This window comes from Anarrhichthys ocellatus, unplaced genomic scaffold, assembly GCF_004355925.1.
Source record: "Anarrhichthys ocellatus isolate YVR2014 unplaced genomic scaffold, GSC_Weel_1.0 scaffold81, whole genome shotgun sequence".
Taxonomy (NCBI): domain Eukaryota; kingdom Metazoa; phylum Chordata; class Actinopteri; order Perciformes; family Anarhichadidae; genus Anarrhichthys; species Anarrhichthys ocellatus.
In genome coordinates, this window is record NW_022280111.1 from 907454 (window position 1) to 931685 (window position 24232).

At 43.7% G+C, this 24232-nt stretch overlaps 2 protein-coding genes across 3 annotated transcripts in view; both read left to right on the forward strand.

Moving 5' to 3' along the window:
* coq3 (coenzyme Q3 methyltransferase) overlaps positions 1 to 6441 on the forward strand; it is an 11912-nt gene extending 5471 nt beyond the window's left edge. For both annotated transcript variants that reach the window (XM_031874410.1, XM_031874411.1), the window contains exons 2-6: positions 344 to 481; positions 2160 to 2259; positions 3635 to 3901; positions 5546 to 5705; positions 5834 to 6441. In XM_031874410.1, coding sequence (XP_031730270.1) covers positions 344 to 481; positions 2160 to 2259; positions 3635 to 3901; positions 5546 to 5705; positions 5834 to 6030 — 862 coding nt within the window. In that variant the 3' untranslated portion in view covers positions 6031 to 6441. The remainder of the gene's footprint in view (positions 1 to 343; positions 482 to 2159; positions 2260 to 3634; positions 3902 to 5545; positions 5706 to 5833) is intronic.
* A 2202-nt stretch (positions 6442 to 8643) lies between these two features.
* faxcb (failed axon connections homolog, metaxin like GST domain containing b) lies at positions 8644 to 24193 on the forward strand. Its single transcript, XM_031874524.1, has 6 exons — positions 8644 to 9097; positions 12209 to 12344; positions 13009 to 13205; positions 16283 to 16500; positions 19533 to 19649; positions 20191 to 24193. The coding sequence occupies exons 1-6, from the start codon at positions 8838 to 8840 to the stop codon at positions 20496 to 20498; spliced, it is 1236 nt and encodes a 411-aa protein (XP_031730384.1). The 5' UTR covers positions 8644 to 8837; the 3' UTR covers positions 20499 to 24193.
* Positions 24194 to 24232: the final 39 nt, after the last annotated feature.

A 24232-nucleotide genomic window follows, 5' to 3' on the forward strand; every position in this document is an offset into this window, starting at 1 on the left:
TATATATATATAGATATATATAATCCAGTGATTTGATAAGAAGAAAATCCTTACATCTGAGAAGGTAAAACCAACAAATGTGTAAAAAAAAAAAAAAAATCATTCTTGACTGAAACGGTTAATGGCTCATTAGAAATGCTGCAGTTATTATTATCTTCTCCCAATCGAACAATCATTTCAGCTACAATTGGAAGATGTAGCATCATAAAGGATGCAGCCATGGCTTTTAAATCCATGGTAGCCTACCTAGAAATGTCTGTCCCCTGCATTGAGTGCCATGTTTTAGGAATGAACTTTGTCGATGTAGTCCTGTCTTTTTATTATTTATTTTTACCATGCACAGTGCTCGGTCAGCCTCCCAAACCACAGTGGACCCCGATGAGGTGAGGAAGTTCCAGTCACTGGCCGGCAAGTGGTGGGATGAACAAGGAGAATTTGCAGCTCTTCATGCATTGAATGACCTGAGGGTGCCTTTTATACGGTGCGTGTTTGCCCATGACGTGCGTCGCAATAGTCGTATTTAAAAAAATGCCGAGATGTCACGTCTAAGTCGCTGTCAACGCAGGATTGATTGGCAGAGGTGTCAAGCAACTGTGGCAAAACATGACCTGGAGGAGATCCAGCCTTGTGGTATTTGAGAGCAAAAAGAAAAAAAAAGCCCACATCAGGGGTACATAGAAGCAGCATGGATTGAAAGTGACAGGATTCCTCCACACATCAGCACATTTTCAGCAAATAGCATTTCAACTGTTTTGGGGGCCGGCTGCGTCTGTTTTGATTGATAAGATCTGCTGCAGCCCCCCCCCCCCCACAAGATAATCATTACATTACACCCATCCAGCCACGAGCCCCTCGCTGTTCGCCCGCCCGTGGTCCTGGTGGTGGTGGTGGTGATGTGTGTTTGTGGTGACAGTATGACAGTGCCAGTGCACGTCTGAGTGTGGCTGCTTTGCCCGATGCGAGTCTGCCCTCAGGGTGAGTCTAAATGAGGTGCAGCAGCACCGCTGCTACTGTTGCTGCGGCACCTTTTAGACTCACAGTCCAACGAGGATGCAGCCAATCCAGACTTTTATAAACTTTGGTTTTAATTATCGGATAAACTGAATACAGATAATGAAGTCATTAGCAAAGCTTAAATATTTGAATCGCTCATTTGTTTAATCGTCAAAATACAGCCAGCTACAGTAATATACAAAATATTTTTGCACATTGAAACTCCACCGTACTTGCAGCAATATTAAAATACTATAATATTTTTTTGTTCTCAATTAGAAATCTGGCATCGATTTGTATATGACTTCAAATGAAAGGGAATGTCGAGGTGAAAGAGCAACATGTCTTGATTTTGAACGTCACTTTAACAGTCATTTTTGTATGACCAGGATAACAGCTCTCATAATGGCTCATCAGGTGGCGGGGGCTTTACGCTCCTCTCCAGACTGAGGCTAAGTAGCTTTTCGTCGGCGTCGCTCTGTGCTGACGTGCTGTTGGGAGCTAGTTAGGTGGATTATCTGCCAACACCTAATCCTCTCTCCCTCACTGTTTGCACGAATGCTTCTAGTGCCCCGGCAAAGCTTTAACGAGGACGATGCGTACCCAGATCTTAGCCTGCTCCGCACGTGTACAACGCCTGAGGCGGACACTCGTCAGACAGTGTGTGAGGGAGGCATGGAAGGTAGGGAGGAAGGGAGGCAGGAGCGATGAGTGGGGATGAATTCGTAGCCAGAGGATATTTTCGGTCGTTAGCTGGCAGACACTGTAGCTCACGGTGAGATGGAGATGGTTGTGACAGTGGAGGGTTGTAAGTGTGCTCCAACCTCCCATCCACCTCCCTATGCTGAGCAGCGTAGCGTCAGCTGTGGGTGTTTAAGAACGCTCACATCGATCTGGTTGGCCGACTGCAGAAAGGGCGCCCACGCTTTGTTTTCAGAAATAAGACATATACACTGTTTTTCTATTCCTTTGACGTGGCGCTAATGTTAACAAAAATGTAAATAATGTAATTCATATGTATGTTAATGCAACCAGTGTATGCTAACTTGTTTATTTCTTCTTGATATATGCAATTTGGCAATATCTGTGCTGTCTGTTGTGTAGAATCCTGATCCGGTGATCCTTTTTATTTTGGAATTGAACCCACTTCTCATGCACCTGTTCAGGGACAACCTGCTGAATGTCCACAGAGCCCTTCGTCGCGGGAAGCCACTCGGAGGGCTCAGAATCCTGGATGTGGGCTGCGGAGGAGGCCTGCTCACAGAGGTAAACGGGCGCATGTGTGTTCAGTGAGAAAAGCTGCAGACCCAGTGCGAACAAAGACATGCTGACGACAAACGCCTTAGCCCCTGTATGTCCCTGTTTCCATTGCTAATGGTTTAAATTGCTACCCTTTTTTCTACTACAAAGAGAAAGCAGAGCGCTTCCAATGCCGACGTCTTTCTGCATTCATGCGTTCATGTAAAATCTGTTTACAGAGATCAAGTCTTTTCTTTTCAGATATCAGTCAGGATTGTGCGTTCAGCGTTCCGCATTACAGAGCCAGTCCTTTCACATAAATACCAGCGCCCAAACAACATTTAAACGTCAGCTTAGTTCTCCCTCTCTTTTGATCTGACTGGTCTCAGTGTAGTGGAGCGGACAGTCGGTCATTTACAGTTGTTTATCCGTTTGTTAGTGTCGATAGCCGGGCAGCCTGGACAGGGGATGTCCGTCTCTGCCTTTTATTTGAACTGAGGACGTACCAGCTGTGTGGTGTGATTTGAGAAGACAAAATCAGGTCCTGTGCTTCTACGGCTCTGTCACACAGGCTGTCATGTTCAGACACACACACACACACACACACACACACAAAAGAGAAAACAAAAAGTGTCTGTTAGGATTGCAGCTGTTGTTGTGTCTCTGGGTGTCTTGTCACTACAGCTCCTCCCATCAGAGGGGATGAGCTGTGGGAGGATAGAGATCGGCCCCTGGGCAAGTGCAGCTCGCCACACGGGCCTGTTGTTCCACGTTTGTCCACAGGAGGGCGGTGTAGTTCACATCCGAAACACGTCTGATGCTCATCGCCTGGTCTAAAAATGATTTATTTTTGTAAACAGTGATAACACAGGTTCGTGGATTAAATGACCACATCTTTTAAATTTCATGAATTATTTTATAACTCAAAGTCCCACCAAAACTCTAACATAACACAAAATGACTATTAATTAGACTACATATATAAAAAAAAAAAATTGTAAAATGGTGTGAGAATGTATTATTAAAACCATTTTTTTTAAATTGTAAGCACCTTGATTCATTCTAGGTTACATAAAGTACAGTTTAATTTAGTGTTTTAACAGTTTTACAGTCCGTAGTTGAATTGGGAGAGTGACAAGTATCAACATCCTCTATATCACAGACCGTAGCATGGTTTATGGGAACTGTAGTCTGAGGAACAGCTGCACTACCCAGTGTTCTTGCTGACCTATTGTCTCGTATTGTTGTCAACACAATGAGTGATGGAGCCGAAGGCACTTTTCCATAATGTGGGATAAAGTTCATAACTAACTGTTGCTCCATGGAGGCATTTAAAGAATAGAAAATTGACATTTAGTAGATTCTGTTTTGACTTCTCTCTGTCTCCACTCTCCTTCACAAGCCCCTCGGTCGCCTGGGAGCGAACGTGTTGGGTATAGATCCAGTGGGCAACAGCATCGGTACGGCCGAGCTGCATTCGTCCATCGACCCGGACCTTCGGAACCGGGTCTGCTACCGGGCCAGCACTCTGGAGGAGCTCTCAGCAGAGAGGACGGGAGGACAGGAGGAGCAGGGGGCGGACCACTTTGACGCTATCGTGGCCTCCGAGGTGGTGGAACATCTGGCCGACCTGGAAACATTCGCCTCCTGCTGCAACCACGTGCTGAAGGTGTGTCCCGGGATAGTGTGTGTGTGTGTGTGTGTGTGTGTGTGTGTGTGTGTGTGTTTTCCTCCAACTGCTGGCTCACGTCTGATACTTCTGCACCGTTACAGTATGTGTCTGTGTGTTCATCTGAGCGTACGCGAACGTGCAGATGGTGATTTTGTCCCGTTTGTTTTGTTTGCATCTGTTGTGTTTCTCTGGGAATAGGTGAGCATGTGTTTTTATGTGCGCGCGCTGCATTGGACCTAGACGAGCTTGAGTGAAAGCTGTACATCAATACTGAGACCAGATGACTGTAATCTCCCAGATCAGTGGGCCAGAGGGCTGGAGAGGGAAAAAAAAGATAGCCTAATCTTCACTTAATGCCGCTGCATTTGGTTTCGGCACGAATGGACTAGGGTGGCAAAGGCTCGGTACATATCCGGAACATTTCCAAGGAATCTTGTGCACTGTTTCAATATAACAATGATAACTTCTAAAGGTGAACTTATTTGGAGGTAAAATACAAATTAGAAAGCAATGCTAGTTCTTATGTGCCGGTTGAATTGAATTGTAACCCGTGTGCTGCATTCAGCAGCGCACTCTTCTATCACGTGTACAGACAATGTGCCAGCATCCCGTTAAATAGGAGTTCTTCTACATGCACAATGCATTCTCCCATCACATGTGCAGCCCACACTACTGCCTAAGCTTTTATGATATTTCGGTTAAACCAGCAGAAAGTGGCCTAGAGCAGAGTACGCGGTGTACAACTCGTTAACACCTCCAGCTATCTGAGTGAGCTTGTTAATTGAGGGGATTTAATGAATGTATTTTCATTCATTCTTCATTGTAAAACATTTCTTTTCTAAATGAGTTGTTCACTTTAAACCCGAAGTTTGGACACTGACCACGTTGTCAGTTACTAAGTACTTTCCCCCTTAATTAACTTGCTCTCTAGCTAGTTCACCACATGGCCCACGCCACATTGTCTGTATGCATTTGGCAAATGAATGGATTTATTTGGCAACTTAATTGATTATGTCTGCTTATGGTGAAATGTTTGTTTCTATCTCCACATGATAAACACAGCCTGAGCAAATAACTCCTGTATTTATCCATTAGTTATCTCCCATGGAAAGTTTCCACCTTTTTAATATTCCAGATGTTTTGCAACCCTAGACTGGACTTTCTCTCTTTCTCTGGCACAAATCCCTCACTTCTGCTCTTTTACTAAAAAACAGCTTTAAACTGTATCTTGCTTCAGGGCACCGATGCAGGGATGCGTTAGCATGAATTCCTGTGTTGTTTGGATTCATTTGACTGCACTCTCTCGCTTTTGTTTCCTATTTCTTCCACTCTCTCGCCCTGTGCACTCTCCTCCCTCCCTCCCTCCTCCCTCCTCCTTCCTCTCCTCCCCTCCTGTTGAAATTGTTAATCTTGACCTCGGTTGAACTTTGAGGTTTGGCACCCCTACTCTCTGGTCTCTCGCACTGTCTATCTAATCCATTCTATAAATACGCTTATGATTCAGGGAGCAGCAGCAGCTCACCTTGTGTGCAAAGCACCTGTAAGGATGTGATGTCATTGTAAAATATTTTCTGAAGCAATATAACCTGTAAAAACTGTAAATATTTAATACTTAAAACGGTTTCTTTTCCTTTTGTGCAGCCGGGCGGCTCTCTCTTCATCACTACTCTGAATAAAACCAACCTGTCATACGCGCTGGCTATTGTTGTAGCCGAGCAGCTGCTGCACATCGTTCCCAGCGGGACGCACGACTGGGAAAAGTTCATCAGCCCTGTAGACCTGGAGCGCCTCCTGGAGTCCAGTAAGTCCCTCCAATTTCCATTTTTGGGGAAAAGAGCACACGCAGAATGAAGTTTTGTTTTTTTCTGTAAATGACAAACGACAGATGTTGCAGGTCACGCCCTCTTTCTTCTCGTCAACGTCTCTCAGATGGTTTCTCGGTGCAGTCCGTCCAAGGGATGCTGTACAACCCGGCATCAGGAGCCTGGAGCTGGACTAACAGCACTGCCATCAACTACGCCCTCCACGCTGTCAAAGTGAGAGACGATCCCCGCGCGGACCAGGCTGAGGACGGAAGCTCCCACCCGGAGGGCCACGCTGGAGCCACAGCTGAGCCAAACAACTGAGGACCGAGTCAGAAAATAGAAAAACAAATAACATTCAGATGTGATGCGGCGAATGAGGTTGTTAAAGGAAAGGGACGAACGGCCTTGAGATGTAATGTGGCTGCCGGGTCCACGACCAGAATAAGATTGCATCACGCTTTTGGTTGTCTATCAACTTTTGCTGTGAAGTGATGCAAACAGTTAAAGGAATGTTCAGTGTTTGAGCTTGAAAAGCAACATCCTTTAATTGTGTTGTTGAGCGGCAGAGAGATGTGTAGCCACGCAACTTTATGATTTTCAGTACTTCTGTACTGAATCTGCTTTCTATTTTAAGGTTGAATATTTGTGTGATTTGCCATATCCCCCCATTAAAATGGTCCTTTCAAAAGTTGCATTTCTGAGGAGTGATTCATATCTCATGTTGGTTGTGCTCAAGCCCGTAGAAGATGTGTCCACACGGAGGGGGTGGGGGCCGCAGTCTCCTCTGGGATTCTAATGGGTCTCGTTTGGAATTATTACATAATACAAATCAAGCCTGTGGCAGAGAATAAGGCACGCGTGCATGATGTAAAAAGATGATGAAAGAGACCAATGACCGGGCTGTAAGTGCTTGCAGAGATATTTCTCTCTGATGCAGCAGCTAACAAAACGGTCTCTGGGAACCGCATGATGGCTTTCAGGGGTCCCAGCAAACCAAGGGATGCTACTTTGTTATTTAAATGTGTATCAGACTAATTAAACCACTATTGATAATTAAGGGGGAAACCCTCGAGGACTCCCACATATTTAGCTGGGCTACAGCGGTGCCTGTGGAGGACTACTCTTCCCACAATAGTTCAGTTGACTACAATAACAAACAAACCTGCTTTAACGCGCGCTCCCTAAAGCCGCGGGAGTGCGCACCTAACTTGCAGTAGCCAATGGCTGCAGTGAGGACTTTTTAAAGTCCATCACCGGGTTTCGGATTAAAATGCACGTCAGTACATCCTGTGCTGTTGAAACACCTGCTGCTCTCATCGAGATGGAAAGATTTGTCACCCAGAAGGAGACGGGAATTTGACTGGCATCGTCGGCTACACAACATCTTTACGAAATCGTCTTTTCTGGATCCGCATCCACCTCTCGGTATGCTCCGCGAACAGGTTCAAAGACCAGCCGGCGGAGTTCTCCGTCAAGATGAATATCTTCTTACACTTCCGAGGTTGTTCCAGAGTGAGTAGACTTTCTATTCCGCCTGTACGCAACCTTTATTTTATTTTTTACATGTTTACATTAACTTCTGGTTCATACGTTTGTAAATGAACTCGCTTTTAATTAAGCATACACAGTATACTGCAATAAGATTAGAATACTTGAGAATGCGACTATACACTCTATTTATAGCCCATGTGAAGTGAATTTTGCGATTTTAATCATAAACAAATAAACTCCACAAACTACATTATATATCCTATAGGCGAAGTAGATGTCACTGAACTTTCGAGAAGGCTGCAGCCAGTTAGTTACATTTCTTACATAAATATCCTACGGGCACTTAGTCAGTGTTGTCATTGTGTTCTTCCTGGTTAGCCACTGGTTTCGCTGGGATGCAGGGGGCTCGTCTGGACGAGGTGTCTCCTCCACTGGAGCAGATGATAGGCCGGCTGCGTCAAGCTACCACAGTAACACAAATTAACACCGGATGTTGCTCGGGTTCACCGTGAAAATAAGAGTACTATACTCAACCCGTTTATAATTGGCTGTTACTAGTGATAAATGTAATGCTAAAATTATATTCGCAATTCGTGTAGTAGCACTTTGTAGAACATTAGTCAGATCTCTTTCTTAGTATGATTTATATTGTCAAGAATGAGCTTTTATGCTCAAATATGCTGCAATCTTTGTTGAGACCAAGATAGCTGTGTGAAGACCTACATATACAGAAAGATGAAGCAGACTATTAATATGTTGATATACAACTCTTAATATATATGTAGATTGTTTTGGAAAAGGCAAAATAATAAACCAGGTAGTTTGAGTCTGCTAAAAATAAATAAACACCATGTAATAATGTACTATTGCATTTCCCAGCTCAAAAAATCAGTTTGAACCGTGTTACATTTAGAGCTGAAACACTGATCATTAGTCACTTAGTTCTCCAACGGGAAAATGATTAGCTACTATTTAATACTCAAATAATCGTTTGAGTCATTTTCCAAGCAAACACTGCCAAAACTTTTTGGGTCTCAGCTTCTCAAATGTGAGAATCTTCTTATATAATTGAATATATTTTGGGTTTTGGACTGCTGACATCTGACATGTTATAGACAAAACAAACCTGGAAAATAATATTTTTGCTAATTAAAACAATTGTTTGTTGCAGTCTTGATTACTCTAGAAAGATTAGTCACTGTAAAAGTTAATGTTCAAATACATTTTCATTGTTTAAAGAAAATGTAATTGAAAGTCTACAATTTAATTATGATTATTATGATGATGATTATTACTATTATTATCATTATTAATATACAAGTCATCAAAATACCATTGTTGTAACACAGCCCCCAACAGTGAATTTTGTTTTGAAATTTGTAACCGGAAGTCAAGCTGTTGTATCTCTGTTGCACTTGACAAAACTTTCTAAACCCTGCAAAGGAAAGCGGACTGGGCGCAGAGCGTCATCCTGGGGAGGGCGAGCCGAGATGTTTACACCTTCTGGTTTTTCTGGAGAAATATTAGCCACGCGCCGCCGCCATGCCGTAGACAACCCACCGGGCGTTTAGATGAAGCCTAACGGGGACCGCAGCAGGGAGGAAACTGGGTGGCTGTAACCGAGGGGGTTAGGGAGGATGTACTGGGCTGCTGGATTTGCCTCTTCCCGGCCGTGTGTGGTTGAGCTCGGGCGGAATCACAGCCTGCCGCTCGGGCTGTGCGGCTCCGAGCAGCAGCAGTCTCTGTATGGCTATATCATCGCCGTCCCCTTACAGGACTACGGGGGCATTATGTCGGCGCTGGGCTCGGACTCCTGGTGGAAGAAGACCCTGTACATCACCGGGGGGGCCCTGCTGGCTGCTGCAGCCTACCTACTGCATGAACTGCTAGCCATCAGGTAAGGACGCACAGCATGCTCATCTCTTCTTCATCATCATCATCATCACTTCTTTTTATTCAATTCTCAGAGCTGCGCGGGTGTGTTTATCCCACCTGCAGACGGTGACTTATCGGTGTCATTGGTCGGGGCGTGATAAAACCATGAATGGAGACGGGAGTCCTTCCATAGGATGTCATTTCTGTGCAGATCTCGCGGTGGTTGCTGAGGTTTCAGCCGCCCCCCTGTTTCCCTCCTCCCAAGGACACGACGCTAGTTGGAGAGAGATAAAAAAAAAAAAATCAAATAAATAATAAACGAGTCACGCGTCCGCTCCCGCGCCTGCTCCGTCGGCACCTGAGTGTGTATATACGAAGCGCTCCTCGGGCACTGCGGAGTCCGACCGACCTCTTATGAACTCCACCTAATAAACACGCGAGGACAACACGCCTACGTTGACACCGTAATGATGGCGGATAAATGAGATGTGGTCGGTCCCTGCGATGGAGAAGTGATTATGTCAGGGCTATCGTTAGTGCAGGGAGTGCCTGTCAATGGAGGGAGGGGATTTATTATTTTTGGCCAGGCCCGTGCCAGGCACTAAGTACATCCTGTAACAGTGGCCTGGTAGTGTTTACTTTCACTCTACCCCCCCTGTCATAATCTGTGTAACCTTGTAGAAAACGTTGTCACGTGCGGGCTGCTGAGGCCGGACCCCGCAGCCCGCCGGCATGTGACGTGTGTTGTTGGCACCGGCGGGGTGGGGGGTCGCATTCCCTCCACAGGAGACCCCCTAATGTTCGGAGAGAGCTCCTTAAGTGGCTCTTCAAACAGCAGCATTTAAGTAGACAGAGAACATAAAAGAAGGATATAGGACGCGAAACGACAGATGAGGTAAACAAGCGAACAAAGATGAGAACTGGTTCAGCACCACGTGACCGTGGACAGCGACGTTAGAGACTCGAATCAGTTTCAGCACCACATGACGATGGACAGCGACAGATTCAGGCACAGCTGTACAGGGCATAGACTTAGCACTGAGGTCAGTTACCAGTTTATTAGGTACACCTGGCTAAAACTAATGCAGCCTAACAGCCCTGCTGTTAATCGCCAAAAGCTACATCTACCACAATGATCATAAACATATCTGCAAAAGTATTGAAGCCATTGCCGTATGGGTTATGTATGAATATATATTTGCCAAAAGTTATTCACAAACAAAGGCATATATATATATTTTATACAAATTATGAAGAGTATAACTCAATGTTAGGGTTAAAGGGGCAGTGAGTTTGTGTTTTGATGGATTTGCTCTCATTCTCATCTTTAAACAGAGGCACAGGTCAACAGGGAGTTCAATCAGGTGTTACCTAATCATGTTACAGCCCAAAGATGCTAATGTTTTTTTACTTTATGGACATTTGAGGCTTTAGCATGTTGTTGTATTGTGTTGTGTTATACAGATCCATTACTATCACTGAGGGTAGAATAAATATCAGAGAAGACACCCCCCTAATGTGGGGTAAGAAGCCCCTGCATTGGGCGTCTAAGCTGTGCACCATCATCTAACACAATAATATAATAGCTGACCAATGATGAGAAATGTATTATCACTAGCTGACTTCATGTTCCGATAATAACGTTATAGCACTATTAGCTTGCTGTAGCGCTAGCTAGCTAACATAATTTCTGCACTATAAGCATCCATGGTGGTGTGTGTGTGTTATGTAACATTTACTGTTAGAGTAAGAGCAACGTCAAAATATGGAAATAAAGTTAATCTTGTTCATGAATACCAAGTTTCTATATAAATCAAAATGTGTATACATACTGTATATATATATATTTATATTAACCTGGCAACTGTTGTATTATTCATATTAGTGTTTAATAAATGACATCAGTGTTGTTTTTTTATCTGATCTGAAATGATTTTCATCTTTTTTTTAAAATTCCAAACGAGACACAATGTCCTCTTAGATCTGAATCAAACATTGCTCACCAAGTGTGTTATTGGCCTGGTGGTAATAATACAACAATACACTGACAGCTCTTAACATACATGCATATTGACATAATTGTTACGGGGACAACTGATCTACAGCAGTCAAGGGAACACGGCCAGATGAAAGAACATAAGGAGAATAGTTGTGTGTTCAGACAGCAGGCATGAGGGATGGGAAATGTCCAGCAGTGTTGTAAACATGTTGAGCTCTAATTGAGCTCCCATGTAAACATGGGAGCTCCCATGTTTACAACAGTGTTGTAAACATGGGAGCTCAATTAGAGCTCAACCTCTAATTGAATTGAGCGTTACAGAATGATGGAGTTAACTCAGGACAACAACATGTAGGTCTACACAAAGCTTTAGTTTGAAAGTTAAAGAAGTGAAGCCGCCGCCGTCTCTGAAAATAAAAATGCGTGTTGGTGGGTGGTTGAGAGCTCAGGGACACGGGGACTTGCTACTGTGTCACCGTGCTATAATAAACTACAGGTGTGACCGTTTCCTCCCAGGAAGGTTTGTTAGAGCCTGACACTGAACAGCAAGATGCTGAGTTCTGTTTGGTATTCATCTCACAGCACTGGCTGACCTAGAAAACAGGTGGTAACACCCGTTATCTCAGCCAGACTTGTGATAATGTAACTTTTTAATCAAAGCATACCATTACTGTCTGTGAAGTTTGTATCAATGTTCTCTCTACTGTTGTTCCCGCCGGTGTCTACACATAATCAGTGGGGTTAACTATATCGAAGCTGACGGTCCTCCCTGAAGAATCAGCCGTTTGCTGTGGTTTGCTGGGAAGATCCATCACAGCATCAAATGCAAAGCTTTGGAGGGAAGGGCTTTTGCATTCTGCTTATTGTCAATCAAAAATCAAATATTATTGTCACATTCAAGTATTTTTTTTATTTCAGATGGCTTTGGGGACAGCAGATAAATAATTTGTTTTGACACCATGGATTTTAAATTTAAATATATTTGTATATGTTAAAAAACAAATAAGAACTAATCATATTCTGTCATTTTTATACAACAGGCATTTCAAACAGTTGTGGGAGCTTAAGCTTAAGTAGATTAGTCCAAACAACACTGTTGGCTTACTACAGATATTGTGTTCTTCATCTGTGTAGGAAGGAGCAGGAGCTGGACTCTAAAGATGCCATCATCCTCCACCAGTTCTCCAGGCCAAAGAATGGCGTGCCCAGCCTCTCACCCTTCTGCCTCAAAATAGAGACGTACCTGCGCATGGTGGACCTGCCCTACCAGGTGATGCTCAGCAGCATGTCTCAGAGTTCAGTCTCTGTTGGGCTCTTTGTTGTGATTTTTGTATTTCTCCTTCTCAGATGGTTTTATCTGAATACTGTTTTATGGACGTGAACAGATAATGTCCAGTGATTTATTAGAGTATGCTAAATTAGAAACAAAATAGCAAAATTGTGTAATGCACTTGTAAAGTTGGCTGGTTTGAAAGAAAATGGTCAAAAACTGTTCAGCAGGCCAATCCTAGCTTTAAGGTTCTAGCATGGGATAAGCTACAGAAACAATAGATCCTACAATTACCATAATGCAACGCGATAGCATCTTACAGTAGACCCTTTCTGCTCGGTAAACACACCTCCGGGCTCTCACTTATACGTTTGCGGTGTTCAAGCCCCAGCTGAGATAACATTGATGATAAAGTGTCTCCAGTGCTGCGGAAGATGTAACACAACTTGAGTAGTATTCCTCATAATGAGTAAACAGGACTTATTGTGTAAGATCAGTAGAGTGACCCTTGAGGGATCCACTGAAACACACCATATTAAAAGTCAACAATGGGAAAACATTGCATTAAAAATGAACTTGTTAGTCGACAGTAACATGCTGTTTTTGTCCAGGACGTGTCTGTAGAATTCTCCATATTCACATATGAGGCCGCTTCTCTCTGCAGAACTACTTTGATGGAAAGCTGTCGCCGCAGGGTAAGATGCCCTGGATCGAGTACAACCACGAGCAGGCGTCAGGGTCAGAGTTCATCGTGGACTTCCTGGAGGAGAAGCTGGGGGTCAACCTCAACAATAACCTCACCCCGCAGGAGAGAGCCGTGTCCCGAGCTGTCACCAAGATGGTCGAGGAACACCTGTACTGGTAGGGAGCTCATACCCAGAGAGTATGTTGTGTTGGACAAGTGACAACTGTGTCTTTGGGAACTATAATTCTACTCGCTGACACCTTGTTTCAGCCTCCAGTGAATCGAATGGAAAAATCCAACTATAAAGCAACGTTTAGCTCATTCTGAAGGCAGAATACACCTAAACTCAATGTTAAACAGTATCAGGAACCGCCCGCACAGATCTCTATTCAGATCTTTTAATTTATAAGCTTTATTTATGCAGACTCCCAGGCCAGACGACTCTACCCTCGCCATCAGCATTGTGTTAGCAGCCGTCCTTTGCTGTGGTGAGTCACTCCAGTCCCTCTGGGTGAGAAACATGCTGCTGCTAGGAAATCATTTACCACCCCCCCATGCCCTCCACAGAGAGTGTTTTCCATTACCTAAAAGTGCTATCCATCTTTCTCTATCCCCCCTCACACACACACACACACACACACACACACACACACGCACACATTCACTGTTTGATCAAAGGTGATGTGCCCTGTTCTCCCCTCTTTTATAATGTCAGGACACATTTTGAACTGAACCTGTGGATCTTAGTCTTCACCTTCAGACCATTAAAGGTTTTCGTCAGTAAAGAAAGAGCCTAAATGAGGATGTGACATGTGTAACACAGTTCAATGTGTTAAGAAATGTCGTAATTGGGTGTAATATAGGAGATTGCACCTTTCGTGTGCTGTAAAAAGGGAATTCCATAACATTTCTCCAAAGCTATACAGAGGTCATGCATGTAACCGACATCACCCCTCCCTGCGTTTCCTCCTTGCTGTCTTTTCTCTGCTCCTCCACACGTCCTGTGCCATGTTTAGATCCACACATAGACCTATTGATTGCATTATTTATGTCAGGGAAGGGCAATGTGGTGGCTGGGTTGCTCATTGAAGCGCTACCGAGCAGCTGGCCAGCAGCATCAACTGACGGTGAGCTCATACGCACTCATACGCACCCGTCTGGTTGATGCTGCTATGAAAATAAAATAACCTGCCTTATGCTTTATCTGCCATTCATATCAAAGCATTCACTTGAATTATTAGTTTGGTGGAAATAATAGTCAAGAAGAGACAACTAGCCTTTTAAAAAATGTATTCTATTTTTTCACCATTCTCTTGAAGCTGCACTAATCAATATGTTTAATGTTAATGGATCAAATTACTTTGTGTAATGGCCGTGGGTCACTTAGTGACCTTTTCACATTTTAGCCTCTTTAAGCTCCTTTTATTGGTTCTACGAGCCGTAGACTCCGCTCTCTCATCAACCGTGTGTCTAGCAGCAGCAGGCAGCTCTTATTTAATAAATCCACTAAACGTTTCCTGTCCAGCACCAAACGGCACACAGGCAACAGTAGTGACTCTGGTGGAGAATTTAGCAGCTATAAAGAACCACATTATCCTTTTAAGGGGTTGATAGAAACCAAAACGGAGCTAAAAGGGCAGTAAATATTGGACTTGCATTCATCAGGTGAACTCCAAATGTGTCTGCTGGAAGTGTATCTGACTTGCTTATTATACGTGATATTAGGTGAGATATTTTTTACAGTTTGTTCCACTGCCCCAGTGGCTAAAGTAATCAATTCTTTCTTACAAAGTGTCCAGTAGGAACCAATTTAACTATTAATCATTATCTCTTAAATCACAACCATAAGTGGGAAAAACCTACCGACTGCAATTGCAAAGTGCAGTAAGGACCAAAAATCTGACTGTCTTCTTGCATCCCCTTTTTCCAAATCTTGAAACAAAGGACCGTTTATCCTCTTGGGACAGCAGATACTGTAACAGGAAGTCATTTATGGTCCCTGGACAGTCACCACTCCCCAGATGTAATGCAGGTCAGATGCTTTTAATTCAATCTCCATTGAGCGACGAGTCATCTGGGGTGATGCAGATGCAGGCTGGAGACAGAGGCCCCTTTACAGTCATGTCCCGGCTCAGGGGTTAACCACTACCAGCAGAATGATGACATGAGGCTGCCACGCTTTCAGACGAGCTGTGAGAGAAGCTCAGTCCGTATTTCCAATGAGGTGGTGTCGAGAAAGGGCAAGTGTGTAAGGATATAGCGGCTTAATCTTGTTAGTGTTTAAGCAGCTTGGCTCGAAAACAATATCAACTGAGGGCAGAGTCCACGTTTACTGTACCAAATATCAGAGACAGTTACTCTTGATATTTGGTGTAATGATGAGATAAATGCAGGTAAAACAACTGTCTCTTATTGGGTCACTTTATTTAATCTGTAGTCACAAAAGAGGAGATATAGATAAGTAGAAGCAGAGTTAGAGAGGCTTGTTTGCACACATAGACTTGATCCGTCTGTCTACTGCTGTGAGACAAATCTCTACTTGACGTCAGGATGGCTCATGTAGCTGCCCGGGCTTCCTTCTTTTAAAAAGATGTTAACACAAGCGAGAGGGAATCTGAATGACTCAACAAAGAGGCCGTGCAATGCAGCAAAAAGTGTTGTTTTTTTTAATCCAAATCTGTAATGGAATTTCTGGGATGCGTGCACAGTCACCTTTCCTCCTCTAAACCTATTTACAGGAGGAGAGGCAGCGACAGACTCCGAGCTCTTCCTCATGTGCACACAACAGCAGCCTGGCAGTTTGAATATATGATGTCGTGTCCTGGCAGAGAGTTGAAAGCAGCATGGCTGATAAATGGGCAGTGGGACTGAAGTGGTGGTGCACTTTTATTGATTAGGAAAAGTGTATCGTTAAAAGCCATAAAGCTTTTGATGGGAGCAGGACACAGGAGCTGAACCTCTGATGAAAACGTCTTATTGTTGACACTACCGTACACGATGCATGTTCGATTGGTGAGGCTATCAGAAGGTGTAGCGTCTTTGATGGCAGTCACTTCTCTCCCTCAGCGGTGTGACCCTGATACCTGTGAGATTGTGTGTTCGCTGAATGTGATAACCCTTTGTCAGTTTGGAAATAGACTGCTGAGTAAATGTTTTGTTTTTTTCTGATACGAAATGATTCAACAGAAAAGTGGCAGACCCACGATTAGGAAAACCGCCGTGCCACGTTAACTCCATCTTGTCTGTCTTTCAGGACGATAGCCTACTGTCAGTGGGTGGACAACCTGGAGGAAACTCAGAAGCTCTTGGCGATGAGCGGCCCCCTGAGCGACACGCTGAAGTGGCTGCTGAGCCACCTGAACGGCAGCATGGTGCGCAGGGAGATGTACGGCCACGGCATCGGACGCTTCTCTAAGGACGAGGTCTACGCACTGATGGAGAAGGACATGAGGACGCTGGCCACACTCTTGGGTAGGACAAGGGCTGTGTGTGTGTGTGTGTGTGTGTGTGTGTGTGTGTGTGTGTGTGTGTGTGTGTGTGTGTTGGGGGGATAAGCATTCTAATGCCTCCAAACCATTGCCATTAAAATGTCCTTACCTCATCAAATGTATGAGCAGGGATTACCCAAACTCTGTTATATAATCTGATTCGAGAGTTACCAGAWCCTTTTATTTGGCTTTAAAGAATTGCATATTATAGTATACAGTGCCCTCCAGAATTATTGGCACCCTTAGTGAATTTGAGGAAAACAGGCTGTGAAAAAAAATCTTTGCTGTTTATCCTCTTGGTCTTTCACTCAAAATATTCACAAAAATCTTACCTTTTCATTGAAGTAAAATTATTGAAAGAAAAAAAAAATGTTGACTTAAATAAATATTTTTCTCCAAAACATGTGTGCCAATTATTGGCACCTCTAGAAAATCTCATGATTAAAATCTAACTGAAGTATAATTCGTCATATTTTACATTTTTAAGTTCACCTGTTTGATAAGGAACTCTTAAGTGGTTTCACTGGGGTATAAATATGAGGTGATACAGGCCAAATTCCCTTAGTCATTCATCACTATGGGAAAGACCCGAGAACACAGTGACGATGTGCGACGAAAAAGTTGTTGAGCTGCACAAATCAGGAAAAGGATATAAGAAAATCTCTAAACAGTTGAAAATACCCATTTCCACTACCAGGGCAATAATTAAGAAGTTTAAAGCGACGGGAGATGTTAAGAATCAGCCTGGAAGAGGACGTATGTGTACATTGACCCCACGCACCGTGAGGAGGATGCTTCGACTGGCAAAAGAATCTCCAAGGATCACAGCTGGAGAACTGCAGAGGTTAGTTGAGTCTCGGGGACAGAAAGTCTCCAAAACTACCATCAGACGCCACCTACATCACCACAAGTTGTTTGGGAGGGTTGCCAGAAAAAAGCCTCTGCTGTCAATCAACAACAAACTAAAGCGCCTACAGTTTGCCAAACATTACTGGGACTTTCAATGGGACCGGGTTATATGGTCAGATGAGACCAAAATAGAGCTTTTTGGCAACAAACATCAAAGGTGGGTTTGGCGTAGACAGAAGATAGCCACACAGATAAACACCTCATACTCACTGTGAAGTATGGTGGCGAATCTTTGATGTTGTGGGGCTGTTTTTCTTCCAAAGGCCCTGGACATCTTGTTAGGATACATGGTATCATGGACTCCATCAAATACCAGCAGATATTAAATGAAAACCTAACAGCCTCTGTCAGGAAGCTTAAAATGGGCCGTGGTTGGACCTTCCAGCTGGACAATGATCCGAAGCACACCTCAAAATTGACACAAAAATGGTTCACCGACCACAGAATAAAGGTTTTGCCATGGCCATCACAGTCCCCCGACCTAAAGCCCATAGAAAATATGTGGGATGAGCTGAAGAGGAGAGTCCACAAGCGTCAACCTCGGAATCTGAAGGATCTGCAGAGATTCTGCATGGAGGAATGGTCTCAGATCCAGTGCCATGTGTTCACCAACCTCATCACGCATTATAGGAGAAGACTCAGAGCTGTTATCTTGGCAAAGGGAGGCTGCACAAAATATTAAATGAAGAGGTGCCAATAATTGTGGCACATATATTTTTGAGAAAAATATTTGTTTCAGGATAAGAATTTAATGTTTCTTTCAATTATGTTACTTCAGTTAAAGGTTAAATTTTTGTGAATATTTTGAATGAAAGATCATGAGGATAAACAATAAAGACATTTTTTCACAGCCTGTTTTGCTCATTTTTACTAAAGGGTGCCAATAATTCTGGAGGGCACTGTACATCTCTAGCCATTAGTAGGAAGAGTCCTGTTGTTTTTCTAAAAGAACTGGATAGTCTCTAATGTATTCAGAAACTTAGTTTGCAGGAACTCAAAAGTAAATAACAGTGACAGCTCAAAGATGAATTAGTCAGGCACAGGAAGTATTTTCATGTTGATGGCAATGACATTTGTATCAAGCTCATTTATTACAGCACCGCTCGGCGATAATGGCCAAAACACAGTTGGATAGCTCTGGCAGGGTAATGTGGCCTAACGAAGCATTAGTAATAATGACTAATAGAGGCTGACACATTAATTCAGAATACATATGCACAGTGATATATCCGTGGATGAAAAGGCATGCTTCATAATATCAATAAATATCTGTCCCGGAAATAAGCAGCGTGTAAACGTAGTTTATTTCCTTGCAGACAAAATACCAAAGATTCATTGGTACATGTCAAAAGAAGATATATCTGTCATTGCCTTCATGTTTGTACTTCAGTGAGGTATCGAAGAGATGGGAAAGTTCTGGATGTCAGCCACAGGGATACAATATCAGTCTTCAGATGGAAACAAGGAGTGGAAAGAAAAGTGATTTGCATCGATCTGTTTGTGCCATTTCAACCAACGACTGCTCGTCGTAAAACGGAAAACGGATACTCCGAGAGTTAAAGCGCCATCAGTTCACTCAGCTTCTCACTTAACGTTTTCCAAACTCAAGCACTAAAAGTGTAAATCTAAAATCTGTTGATACTGACGATAGTGCAGGTCTGCCAGCCTCAAGATGAAATAAGTTTATTTTTAAAGTATATTCAAAAACAGTTGAAATAGTTATTAATAGCTATTTTCAATATTATTATTATTATTTACCCTTTATTTATCCAGGATAATCCCATTGACATTTTGTATCTCATTTATCTTATTTACATTTAAAGATGGCAGAGTAAAAGTTTCACAAAAACACAAATAAAAAACTTCAAAAAACAAAACAGCAAAATCACATAAAAGAGACAACAGACTTAAAACGAACACCAAATTGCATCAACCAAAGAATTCTCATTCATTGCCAACTAAAAGTAATGAATAAAGGTAATGGGTAAACAGTTGTTAAGGGTTTTATCGCTAATTAACCACCATTACCTCGTTTATTTCCATTCTGAAATCTGAAAATGTCTCTGCCTCAGAATGTCAAATATCTGTATATTCTTTGTCCTGTAGGAGACAAGAAGTACTTTATGGGCTCTAAAATGTCGACGTTAGATGCCACCGTGTTTGGACATCTAGCCCAAGCTATGTGGACTCTGCCTGGGACACGACCAGAGCAACTCATCAAAGGTAAGCGGATCTGTGAAGTACTCGGAGTGGAACAGAATAGTCTAATAATGAACTAAATGAACAGATTAAATCATCGCATATTCACTGAAGATACTGATGCTTTATTTTGAGCTGTATTGCAGTATGTACAAGCATAGTTTACATTGTTATTTACAGTTTTCCTTGCTGTTTTGTCATAGATGTATTTGTCTGTTCCAGCCACTAGATGGCAGTCATATTTTACTGCAATGCAGTGCTCCTGACATAGGCTTTGAATGTTGCTTTCACATCTTGCACAGAGTTGGGCACACTTGAGTCTCTTATCTTTCCAAAGAGCAAAGTCAGAGCTTGTAATGTCACAAACGAAGGTTCTCTGTTGTTGTTTTGATGCATAATTTCTGATGAAAGGGCTCATAATGACGAGGATAACACAAAACATAAAGTATCCCAGATGTATTGTACCAGACTCATGATGTCAATCAGCACCAGTGCTACCTCCTGCTGGTGCTAACTGAACCTGTAAAGACGCGTGCATGTTAAACCCGCTGTGTTGTCTTCGCAGGAGAGCTCATCAACCTGGCCATGTTCTGCGAGCGGATGCGGAGGAGGTTCTGGCCCGAGTGGTTCGTGGATGTGGAGGATCTTTATTATGACGGAGACAGCGAGAGCAGCGTCTCCCCTACAGGCCTGCTGGACTTGGGCCTCTTCTCCCGGACCGACACTCTGGACGACAGCGACGCCAGCAGCCACTCAGCCGGACACACGCACTTGCCCGACTCTGACCACTCGCTCTTTGACTCGGACGTGGGCACGGGATCCGACAATGACGCTCAGTTCAAGGAGGAGCTGATTCCCGACCTGGAGGTCTGACCTGGAGAACGGTCGTGATCGGCTGAAAACGTGGCAGTCTGGACAGGTTTGCCAGAGATCAGCTCTCACAGCTGAAGAAACTAGTCCAGCTCCAGAACCCACAACAACACACCTTCCCGATGGACAGACTGGGTGTTAATATGCAGCGCATACAAACTGAACCTCATAATACACATGCTACTGTGTGGTCTGCCCTCCCTCCTGTGACATCACAACTGTCCCTGTGGCAGTTCTCTCTTTGCCTTATTTGTCTCGTCCCAAGGTACAGAACGCGAAGGATACATTTTTGTGGAAAGGTGCGGCGACGACAGAAGAGTGGTGCAGACGCGGCAGGTGGCACTTCACTTGCTACAAAACGATGCAACTAATCACCACTCCGCCACGTGTCTTAACGCGCGAACCCCGTTCGAACAGGTGGAGATCGATCATGTGGCTGAAAGGAACAGCTGCTGTGTCTCGGTTGTTAACCATCCGTGTGCTGGAGAGGAAACACAGACGACACCGGGGCGCCTGTTCGTTCTCTAGTCTAGATTGATCCCTCGTGTCGTTTCCTTTTATGCTACTGTGTGTGGGAAGAATCTGTATCAAAACGTGATGTATGTCTCCATAAGACCACGTCCATGGGTGCACTCGTAGTCCTGTGGAACAGAAGTCAGAGGGAAAGAGGGGCAGATTTGTGCTCATTACATTTACCAGTTATTATCCTGACTTCGCTCTTTTTAATCATTATTTGCTTGCACTTTGTTATTGGGTAAGTTGGTGCTTTCTATCATTGATTTGAACATCTTTTTGGTTTTGGTAAAGTGCTCCAATTTGTATATTTGACCACTAGGTGGAGTCAGCAGTCAGCCTGATGCCTTCTTTATTCCTTAACGTCAAGGTCATTCCAGCCAGAGGGCCGGTGGTCCTTTTAACACAGTAAATAATTCCCCCTACAGTCCCAAACTTTAATGTTGTGGTTCCCGTTCACAGGTGACCTGTCAGTCTGTGTGCAGGTGTAATGTGCATAGCCCAGCAACAACCCAGCCTTATTTCTTTCACTAAATACATGGGTGAGAATAGTCCTTTTTTTTTGTTGTGATATAATTTATTATCAGTGCCACTTTATTATTCTTTCTATATGATCTTATGTGTCAAATGTATATATTTTTTGTTCATATTTGTTTTCTTACTGCTCTCAAAGAGATGTTTTGCACTAGTGGAAATTTATTTTCACCTTATTTCAATCTGCTGCGGAGGTAGAGAACAAATGAATGGGAAACATAGATGTGTATATACAGGACGCTGAGTGTTCTGATCGTGATTGTGCTGCGAGGGGACTGTGCTGCGTGGATGTGAATCTTACTGGGTGTGAATGTCATCAATGAAGCAGTGGATGAAGTCTTTGCAGAGAAAGTCAGAATACCAAATTGACAGAATTGAACACCCCTAGTTTAGAAAACCGTGGGTAAAGAAATGGACCAAAATGTCTCGGGAATTTTTTGCTTTGGTCCGTCACGTTACGCTTGCTGGAAGTGCTCATAATGGCAATATGATTGCTGTAAAAAGATTGTGGTGCGTATAGAGTAGATGTGATTTAAGGTTAGGGGTCAGTTCACCCAAGTAAAAAAAATAACCTCTCTTACTTAAATCTGGTGTTATTGATCCATACAGGTAGTTTGGGTTTTTATGTGTGTAGCAGATTTCTGCCTCAATACAATGAAAGTGAATGGATTTTTGCTTGTTGTGTTCACAATATTGAAAACAGACAATGTGACAAATTCAGCTCATTGTAATTCCTGACATTTGGGATTTGTTTTTGGCAGAATTTACCCCCCAATGAAAACTGTAATAACAGGTTTTCAAACAGCCTTCACTCCATGATTTTTCCATCGCATGGTGTCAAATCCTTAATGCTTTCCCCCTCATTCAAACGGTTGTTAAAGCTGCTATAGTCTGTAGTTTTATATTAACAAGGGATCAATTGAGTAATGTGAAAGGGGTCACTTGTAATGATGAAACCACAGAGAATTATCACCCGACTCTGCAGATTCCCTAAATTGTTGCCGTTGTGCTTTAACAGCCCACAGCTTTCTGGATTTGGGTTTGCTCTCAATGCTCTTGTCAGCTTCATTTTGAAACACAGTAAGTACACGTTTTCAGCAACAAAGCTCTAAAAACCCCACTGTACGCCCCTCCTGCTCTGCAGCAGACAGAGTTAGTGACTAGTTGGTGACCATAGTGGAGCATTTAGCTGCGATATTTCACTCAGGGGTTGGTGGAGAGCTAAAAACAGAGTAAATATTGGACTTACATTCTACTCTGAATGAATGCTGATGCTGCTCCGTGTCTGCTAGATGTGACTGTCTGCTCACAAGTTTGCCATGCCAACGTCAAAATAAGACTATCTGCACGGCTACATACCACTTGGGTTATAGTGAGAAGATATGTAAAGATGTGTTTCTGTGCGGTTTTGGTGAAGTGACCCTTTAAATGAGAAGCCTGGATAGATGGGTGAGTTAGTGACAGGAGGCCAGAGTTTGACCCGGATCCCGACTGCCCCCCCCCCCCCCCGCCCTCGCCCGGATCGTGCGCTTTTTCAGTCGCCTCATCCAGTCTGGGCATCATATACAGTTGGACTGCTTTAATCAAGCCATATTAAAACTAAATGTCTTGTTATCAAAGCATTACTGCCGGGGTAATGTTAACATTGTTTGTGTGACAACGTGTACCATACTGTATGTATAGAGCTGACTGACTGATCAAACTACCTACGGGTGTGCAGTCATAAACTGGAGCGACTGGTTGATTTCAATAAAGAGTAGCTGTGACAATTTTAAACAGGCCGTCGTTGAGAGCTTAATTTGCATCCTTATGTGTCTGGGGTTAATAAAAGGGTGTCGATGTCATGACGCTGCTTTATTGAGCTCTGCACTGTAGCTTAGTAATCATAATGGCCTCACAGATTGTGTTATGTTGTCATATCTCTGAATGTTTTTTGCATGTGTGGTTGTGTGTTTTCAATCAGGCTAACAAGTCGCAATCATTCAGGTGCGGAGGGGGGCTGATTAAGACTCTGCCAGCTGCTGGAGGCGAGACGAGGAGGAGAGAGGAGCAGGAGCTGGAAGAGGAAATGTTAGGAGAAAAAAACAAATAAGAGAGGGATGGGAGGAAGTTGAGCCAGGGCAAGAAAAAGGCACAACAAAACGTGGATGTAACCAGGAGCAAGGGGAGAAGGAGGGATAAGGAGGAGGGGAGGAGCAGGTGGTGGAGAGGAGAGAAGGGGTGAAGAGGCCAGCACTGAGGAGTGATGGGGTAGATGGGAGTCACCGGGGAGGAGGAAAGAGGAAAGGAGCATCAGGAGTTTTTGGGGGGGAAGGAAGGAAGAGTTTAAGTTTTAGAAGAGTATGGAGGAGGTAGAAGGGAAGGAAAAGGAGAGAAGTTGATGGGGAGGAGAAAGAGCAGACAAGAAAAATAGAAGTAGGAACTAAAGGAGAGGAGGAGGAGGCGCCTGGGTTAGGGGCCCGGGGAGGAGAAGCGAGGGCCACGGATCAGGAACCAGGCTCCCGGGGGACGGAGCAGGTGCAGGCTGCGAGCGAGGCCTATGGGCCTGAAGGGGCTGCCAGAGCTTAAAACAATCTGCACTGCTCCTTTTTTTAATTTGGCTCTCTGAACAACCCACCCTCCACACTGACTGTCTCCCCATCCCTCTCTCTCTCTCTCTCTCTCTCTCTCTCTCTCTCTCTCTCTCTCTC